The 9019-nt window shown below is 36.7% G+C and overlaps 1 protein-coding gene across 1 annotated transcript in view; it reads left to right on the top strand.

Moving 5' to 3' along the window:
• Positions 1-264: 264 nt before the first annotated feature.
• HELRODRAFT_63155 (hypothetical protein) overlaps positions 265-9019 on the top strand; it is a gene marked incomplete at both ends in the record, with an annotated part of 10547 nt that continues 1792 nt past the window's right edge. The window contains 23 exons of the mRNA XM_009011396.1: positions 265-402; positions 702-767; positions 973-1047; positions 1287-1388; positions 1594-1922; positions 2119-2172; positions 2295-2412; positions 2790-2868; positions 3189-3295; positions 3400-3443; positions 4069-4160; positions 4491-4568; positions 5030-5244; positions 5415-5612; positions 5863-5970; positions 6227-6329; positions 6613-6686; positions 7059-7142; positions 7556-7614; positions 7883-7966; positions 8167-8308; positions 8493-8619; positions 8783-8941. Of these exons, the coding sequence (XP_009009644.1) occupies positions 265-402; positions 702-767; positions 973-1047; positions 1287-1388; positions 1594-1922; positions 2119-2172; positions 2295-2412; positions 2790-2868; positions 3189-3295; positions 3400-3443; positions 4069-4160; positions 4491-4568; positions 5030-5244; positions 5415-5612; positions 5863-5970; positions 6227-6329; positions 6613-6686; positions 7059-7142; positions 7556-7614; positions 7883-7966; positions 8167-8308; positions 8493-8619; positions 8783-8941 (2635 nt within the window). The remainder of the gene's footprint in view (positions 403-701; positions 768-972; positions 1048-1286; positions 1389-1593; positions 1923-2118; positions 2173-2294; positions 2413-2789; positions 2869-3188; positions 3296-3399; positions 3444-4068; positions 4161-4490; positions 4569-5029; positions 5245-5414; positions 5613-5862; positions 5971-6226; positions 6330-6612; positions 6687-7058; positions 7143-7555; positions 7615-7882; positions 7967-8166; positions 8309-8492; positions 8620-8782; positions 8942-9019) is intronic.

Raw genomic sequence — 9019 nt, 5'->3', positions numbered from 1 at the left:
CAATCAAACTCAAACAATCAGAGCATTGAGGTGTCAGTGCCCGAGATGATGTACATGAAAAATGAAAACAGAAGATCTGAAAAAATTTACCCCAGCGAGGTCAAATTATTTCCTTAATACTTTATATACTATTTCGTATGGTTGCCAGCAGCATATATAACGCAATTTTAATTACAAACAGGGAATAGTTTTCATTGTCGTGACTGCTGCTTCATAAAATGAAAAATTAAATAATTCTATTAGATTAATTTATTCTCCTAACTATCAACTTTCACATCTCAGTGCCGACAGCGTGGGTTGACGTATTGCAGTTCAGTTACTGTGGAGATAGGTTGGAAGATTAATAATGTTGACCAGATGACCATCAATAGACACATTGGCTATCTGCCCATCATGGTCAAGGTAATACTGTTTTGTGTGTGTGTGGTGTGTGTGCGCGTGTGTGGTGTGTGTGCGCGTGTGTGTGTATAAATGTGTGTGTGCGTGCGTGTTTTGAGAGAATTTTGCTCGTTAAATGCCCTACATGTGTGTTTTTTTGTTTTGTGTTTCCCTTGTCAATCTAACTAATCATTCATTTCATCTACTTTATTACCATGTTATCAATTTAATTATTTATGAATTTAATTATTTGTAATTATGATATATAAGTGCTGGTAATTCAAAGAACTTTTTAAATGGATTAAATATTTATAATTTTCAAGTCTGAGATATGTCACCTGCATGGACTTTCACCTTCACAACTGGTCAAGAAAGGAGAAGAGGCAGAGGTTAATTAATTATAACAATCAAAGTTATATTATTATTTATAATTTAATTTTTAACAATATAAATATTAATTAATATTAATTTGATATCATTATTATTGTACTCGATTAATATTTGAATACATTAACATTTAAATAAATTACCATTTGAATATATTAATATTTAAATAAATTAACATATAAATAAATTAATTAATTAACTTTGTAGGAAGCAGGCGGCTATTTTATAATGAAAGGCCTGGAAAGAATTATTAGAATGTTGATCATGCCAAGAAGGAATTATGTGAGTGCTGTGTGTGTGTGTGTGTGTGTATGTGTGTGTGTGTATGTGTGTGTGTGTGTATGTGTGTGTGTGTGTGTGTGTGGTGACCTGTTTAATAATGGGATGCTTTTCTTGCTTACGGTGACAATGATGATGGTTATTTTGAAGTCAGTGATGATGGTGAATGATGTTTATGAGGATGGCTGTACAGACAGCACCACAAAATGACGATGATATAATTTTTTGATATTGATCACCAGCCACTGGCCGTAGAGAGGAGAGCTTGGTCGGACAAGGGCCAGTTCTACACAGACTATGGAGTAACCATCAGATGTGTTAAGCCCGATCTCACATCGTCCTGTGTACGTTTTGTTGCCATGCTTTATTCAAGTGTTGCTACTATGCGAAACTGTTCAGCAAACTAGCCATACGATGATTTCAAATTGTAGACATTTTAAATTTTGAAATATTTTTTGTAAATAATTTGGCAATGATCAAATTTTAACTGAAATCAAAGACAAAAAAGAGATGAATAAAAACTTAACCGCCCCGCCCATCACCGCACAGACAAACACCTTGCACTACCTGACGAATGGATCCGCTGTTCTCAGTTTCTCCCTCATGAAACAAGAATTCTTCGTGCCGGTCATCATCATCATCCGAGCCATCAGCAGCCGAACCTCCGACGATTACATCTACGAGGAGATGATGAGGGGCGAAACCGATAGGGAGGGCAGTTTTTTGGGCTCCTGCGTCCGAAACATGTTGAGGGACGCACATAGGGAGGGCCTGGCCACGCAAGCCAAGGTACTCAATTACATGGGGGAACTTTTCAGGGTGAAGTTGGACCTACCCGAATGCTACACCAACGAACAAGTGGCCAAATACCTCATGGAGTTTGTCATTTTTCTTCTTATTTTCTTTCTTTTTTTGATGGAAAATTAATTTTTGTCATCTATTCATTTGGAAATTCTTTATTAATAAATTAATTTTATTTTGTTTGAAAATTGTGATGACATGGAAGATGTTTGGGTCAAAAAAAAAAATTGAAAATTGTAAGTGAAAAATTAAAACGTGCTCTGTTTTTAACAGCAAACTGGTTTGCATTCACCTGACTACAGCTCAGGACAAAGTCAACTTGTTGATGTAAGTGATGAAATTCTCACATTTAATTCGCACTCATATTTGTATATTTAGTATTACATATATTTATAGATAAATATTTTATATATTCGTAATTATTTCGTATTTTTGGTTACCACAAAAAGTTTCATGACGAGGAAATTGTTTGCATTTGCGAAAGGAAAGTGTTGTGCGGAGAGTCCAGACAGTCTGATGTTCCAGGAAGTTTTGCTGCCTGGCCATTTGATGCAGCTCGTTCTACATGTAGGTCCATCGTCCACACATTTTGTGTCCTGTCATTTTTGCTGCATGTGTTGTGGGTGGTGGGTGAATGTGTGGGTGGCTGGGTGGTGGGTGAATGTGTGGATGGGTGGGTGGATGTGTGGGTGGGTGGATGTTGAGGGTGGTGTTGTCATAATGGATGCTATGTTTTTATTATCAATGTTGTTGTGATTGTGATGATGCTGATGAAGATGACGATGGTTACGTTGATGTGGATGTGGATGATGAACTGAAATTGATTATGATGAGGATGGCGGTGGTGGTGGGGGTGGTTGTGGTTGTGGTACGTACAAACAAATGTTGATAATGTTTCCATTAGTCATTAGTAAGGAGGCTTTGTTAAATACTTATTTATTCAGGAAAAACTCCAAGATTGGTTGAACAACTTGAGGGCTAACATCCTCAGGGCTAAAAAAGATGCCGTGGAGTTGGATGAAAGTAAGTCTATTCAGTCAATGACATTTATATTGATTTAATGTTAATGTTATAACTCATGTCATGTCACGTTATGTTATACTCATTTAATGTTAATAAAAACGCGACGGTAATAATTATCTTTCTCTCTCTTAAAATTTAGTCTTCACATATAACTTTGGAAAAATTTGTAACTGTTGTAATTCTTAGGCTTTATGGTTTCTATAGCTATTTGTGAAAAGTTTTGCCTTTTCTCTCAATCCATTTTATAACGTCAGCCAAAAAGTATAATTTAACATAATTTAAATAAATTAACATAAATTAACATAATTTGCCCATATTAGCCCTTTTGAGATCAGCTCTGCGACGAGTGCCTGACATTACAAATCCACTTCATTACATGATATCCACAGGTCGGATCGTATCCAAAACCGGATTGGGATTGATGCAGGTAGGATAGTGATGCTGTGGGATGAAGGTACTGGTGATGAAGTTGATAGTAATGATGATGATAATGGTGATTGTGATGATGTTTTTGGTGGTTATTTTCTACAGGACAGTGGGATGACAGTTGTTGCCGAAAGACTGAATTACTACAGGTTCGATAGATTGACATTTTCATCAAAGTTATCATCTTCATCATCCTAATCATATTTTCATCACCATCATATCTTCATCATCGACGTCGTCATCCTCATCATCCTCATATTTTCATCATCATCATATGTTCATCATCATCATCGTCGTCGTTATCATCTTCTTCATCATCATATCTTTGTCATCACCATCCTCATCATATCTCCATCACGATCATATCTTCATCACTACATTATGTGTGTATCAAGATCACCATTATCACATTTTCGTTATTTTCATTTTTACGTTATCTCATCATTGTGTTAATGTCTCTCAACACCATTTACATTATTACGTCATCATTCTATTGCCATCGTCATCACATCAGCATCATCACGTCAGCATCGTTATCATTTAAATAATTTATTGTTATCAATCCCTTGATGACGTCATCGTCGTTGTAAAAACTGTCGTCGTCATCATCATCATCATTATGACGACATCATCATTATAGCATCATCATCTCTATAATATTATCGGTATCATCATTATAACATCACCACCATCACCATAATTATAAGGCAATCATCATCATCGTCATCACCATTATAACATCACCACTACCATTATCACCACCATCATCATCAGATTCCTCTCTCATTTCCGGGCTGTCCACAGAGGAACATTCTTCACGACAATGCGAACGACAACGGTCAGAAAGTTGTACCCAGAGACTTGGGGTGAGTTATGATGATGATGTTGATGATGATGATGATGATGGTGGTGGTGGTGGTGGTGGGGATGATGATGATGATGGTGGTAATGATGATGATGATGATGTTGGTGTGATGATGAAGAAGAGGAAGAGTGTCATATATAAGAAAATAAACTTTCTAAAAGTGTAGGAATTTTGAATATGTCCATTTGAGAACTCTTGATCTCACTTTTTGCTTTGTTAAGTTATAAATATTCGTGGTACATTAATTAATAGTTATTTATTCAGCATAGTGTTAATTCGTCTCTTATTTATTCAGATTATGTTAAGTATCTAATTAATATTCATAACACAGGCTTCATGTGTCCAGTGCACACACCTGACGGTACACCTTGTGGTCTTCTATGCCATCTTACATATTCATGTCAGGTGTGTTTGCGGAGTCATTTTAATATTTGCATATTCATATTTCATTATTAGCATGTTCTTATTTCAATGTTTGTGGCCTTGTATTAGTATTTTTGGTTTGCGTCTGAAATTTTTGTTTCAAAAGATCAAGGAATACAATGCTGATGGTGGTGTTGGCACAATACAATACAAGAAAATACAAAAATGTTTGATGATATTGTAATGAAAGCTGATAGTAACTGTAACACCTTTGTAACAATGTTACCATCGTTGCAACTGTGAGAGTAAACAAGCATAACCAACGATGCATCACCAAATCTATTTCTTCCAACTGACACACACACGCACACGCAACATACATATATACGCAACACACACGCGCACGCACGCAACATATACACACACACGCAACACAACACACCACACACGCACACACTCGCAACATTATACACACACACGCAACCCACACACGCAACACACAGGCAGTTGCATCAAGCAGACCTGGTGTGAACAAGATTTTATTCGACAATCTAGTCAGTTTGGGTGTCACTCCACTGGACTTCATGGTGACGGGCAGAGATGGATACGACGGAGACCTGCCAGTCCTCGTTGATGGGGTGGTCCTCGGGTGGGCCAAGTCTTCTAACGCTGAACTGATTGCATCTGGCTTGAGGAAGAGGAAAGTGCTTTCTATCGAAGGGGTGTGTCTTTTGTTTCCGTTTGATTGTTGGCACTATTACATTAACAAGCGAACACCGTTACGTTAACAAGCGAACACCATTACATTAATAAGTGAACATAATTACATTAATAAGTGAACATAATTACATTAACAAGTGAACATAATTACAACGACCAAACGACGTCACAGGTTCCAAAGGACACGGAGATCTGCCTGGTACCAAATAGGGACGTTGCGGCCCAGTACCCCGGCCTGTATGTCTTCACATCGCCTGCCCGCCTCGTCAGACCCGTCCTCAACCTCGGCACCAATTCAGTCGAGATCATCGGATCCTTCGAACAAGCCTACCTCAATATTTGTAACAAGATGAGTGAAGCTTATGAAGGGGTTAGTACTGGTGGTGATGATAATTATCATGATGTTGATGATGATGATGTTGTTGTTGATGATGATGATGATGATTAGTAGTCGCATATTTATATATAGAGTTGAGTGATAATTGCAATGTCAAGAATGATAACGATGAGATTCGTATCATGTGTAGTATTCATTTTATTTAGTCATCATTTTCATCATCTGCGTCACTCCATTCATCATTTTCATCATCATCTTCATCACTGCCATCATCATTATCCAGCTGACAACCCACATGGAGCTGCACAAGTTTGCCACACTGTCTGAGTTGGCCTCCCTCACACCATTCTCCAACTTCAATCAAAGTTGCAGAAACATGTACCAATGTCAGGTTGGTTCTCTCTCTCTTTCTCTCTTTTTTTCTCTCTCTCTCTCTCTCTCTCTCTCTCTCTCTGTCTTTCTCTTTTTTATATCTCTGTTATTTATGTATTTATTGGTATATCTTTTGTATCCTGTCTGTTCTCTACCTTTAGCTTCTCCACAACTTTTTTGTTTTCATTGCTTTTTTTGCTGATAAATCTTCACCACCAACCAAATCACCATCATAAAATATAAACGATGATGATAAAACGATAACATGTCTCCAGATGAGCAAACAGACCATGGGCACTCCCCTGCTGGCCTGGCCCTACCGAAATGACAACAAACATTACAGAATCTCAACTCCGCAGACTCCACTCGTCAGAACTGGTTCGTTGTCGTCGGTTGTCAGACTGATTGATTGATTGATTGGTTGATCGATTGATCGATTGGTTGTAGGGTTGAATGTTTGATTTATTGGTTGGTTGGTTGGTTGTGTATGTTATGTAAAATGGTATACGTTTATAAAATATAAAAATAAGGTATAACAAGTCTTATGTTATACCTTATTTTTCAATCAACATTCATTCATTTATTCATTCATTCATTCATTCGTTCGTTCGTTCGTTCATTCATTCATTCATACATACATACAAAACGAAAACCTTTTTAGCAATCTACGACTACCTTGCCCTCGACGAATACCCCATAGGGACCAATGCTGTTGTAGCTGTCATGGCGTACACCGTAAGTTACTTGCCCTGTTCAATGATGAAAGTCTTGAAAAATTTTTTAAAGTTCTTTTTTTCGAACATTACAGTTTGAATTTAATTTAAAACTCGTTATTTGAATACAAAAAAATAAATGGTATAAAATAATTAGATGCATGTTTCAGCATGCTAGATGTCACGTTATGAAATCATTCTTTGATGCCTGCTTCAAATTTATATCAGTGGACGTTTTAATTTAAAATTTTTGTGGTTTAATGTGTAATTATGCAATATTAATTAATTAATTAATTAGTTAATCAATCAAATGGTAAAATTAATGCTCGCACGTATCTTCGAAATGAATACAAATGATGTTTAAAAATGATGGCGACGATGATGAACAACGCAGGGTTACGACATGGAAGATGCTATGATCATCAACAAAGCTTCGTTCGAAAGGGGCTTTGCCTTTGGCACCATCTACAAAACTGAGGTCTCTATGCTTCTTTTTTATTAAACGTAATTTTTCGTCTTCTATCTCTCACTCTCTCTCTCTATCTATCTATCTATCTATCTATCTATCTATCTATCTATCTATCTATCTATCTATCTATCTATCTATCTACCTCTCTCTCTCTCTCTCTCTCTCTCTCTCTCTTTCTCTCTCTCTCCCTCCCTCCCTCTCTCTCTCTCTCTCTCTCTCTCTCTCTCTCTCTCTCTCTCTCTCTCTCTCTCTCTCTTTCTCTCGTTGTTTCATCCTACTCACCACATTATTTGTTGGTTGGAAATTATTACCATTGTATAACGTCTCATTAGAAATCTTGTTTAATTGATTGATTAGTTGACCAAGTGATTGGACGATCGATCTGTTCATTTACTGAGTTTAACAATTTTATTCTCTTGCAGACAGTTGACTTGAAACAAATAACAGGCGAACGAAACCTGGATTACTATGAGTTTGGTGAGTTGATTGATGTGTTTGTTAGATGGATGTATGATTCGCTAGTTGGCTGGTTGGTTGGTACTTTTGATTGTTCATTAAGCAGATGATTGAATATTTGATTGAACTAGCTAGACTGCTTCTATTAAATTTTTATTCCGTTTTTTGTTGAGCGATTTTAGTGAATAATTAAGTTGCTAATGGATCAGTTGATCAAATAATTTATTAACTAATCAATTGAATAACTTGATTGATTGATTGATTGATTGATTGATTGAAGGAGCGAATATGAGTGATGCTAGCGTGAAAGACAAGTTGGATACAGATGGATTCCCTGCCGTCGGTTCTATCATCTCGCCTGGCGATCCTTTGTACAGGTTGGTCGGTTGTTTGATTCATTCAATCATTCATTTATTCATTTATTTATTTATTCATTCATTCATTCATTTATATAATTAATATCAGTCCAGATGACAATTAGGTAAACAATTTAATATTGCGAGTTTTTGCGTTAATAACATGTTTCATCATTCCTTCCATTACAACCTGCCAACCAAACACCTGACCACCTAACCAGCTACAAGGAGTTGAACATGAACACGTATGTGGTGGTGAGGTACAAGGGCAAGGAGGTGGCCTACGTAGATCAGGTCAAACTCTGTGGGGATGAGAATCCCAAAATTAAGTGCTCCCTCGTTCGCATCGTTCTCCGGATTATGGTCTGCTTGCTTATTCATTCATTCATTCATTTATTCATTCATTTATTCATTCATTCGTTTGTTTGTTTGTTGGTTTATTTGTTCATTTCTTCATCTGCTAATTAGTTAGTTAATTAATTAATAGTTTATTAGTTAATTGATTGACTGGCTGATTAATTGATTAATTTGTTAATTTAACGAACAGAGGAATCCAACAATCGGCGATAAGTTTTCCAGCAGACACGGTCAGAAAGGTATTTGCAGGTCAGTTTGCTCATGTGTCCATTCGTCTTTCATCTCTGTAATCCATTCGTCCATCAATCTGTTTACCTGTTTTTTTTTATTCATCCATCTGTCCATTTTTGTCAATTTGTTCATCCATGTTTTATTTGTTCTGTCTGTCTGTCTTCTTGTTTATCAATATTTCTACTGAGTCATCTTTTTATTTTCCATCTATCTATCCGTCTATCTATCTACCCATCTATCCATCCACAGTCAACTCCATCCCATCTGCCATTCATTCATTCATTCATTCATTCATTCATTCATTCATTCATTCATTCATTCATTCATTCATTCATTCATTCATTTATTCATTCATCTATTCATCTTCTTATTTACTCATTCATCTCCAACCAATCCTACCTGCAGTCAGTTCTACCCCATGCGAGACATGCCCTTCACAGGGACAGGGCAGGTGCCCGACATCATATTCAACCCACATGGATTCCC

This window comes from Helobdella robusta (assembly GCF_000326865.2).
Source record: "Helobdella robusta unplaced genomic scaffold HELROscaffold_1, whole genome shotgun sequence".
Classification (NCBI taxonomy): Eukaryota; Metazoa; Annelida; class Clitellata; order Rhynchobdellida; family Glossiphoniidae; genus Helobdella; species Helobdella robusta.
This window is presented reverse-complemented; position numbering and strand designations above follow the sequence as displayed.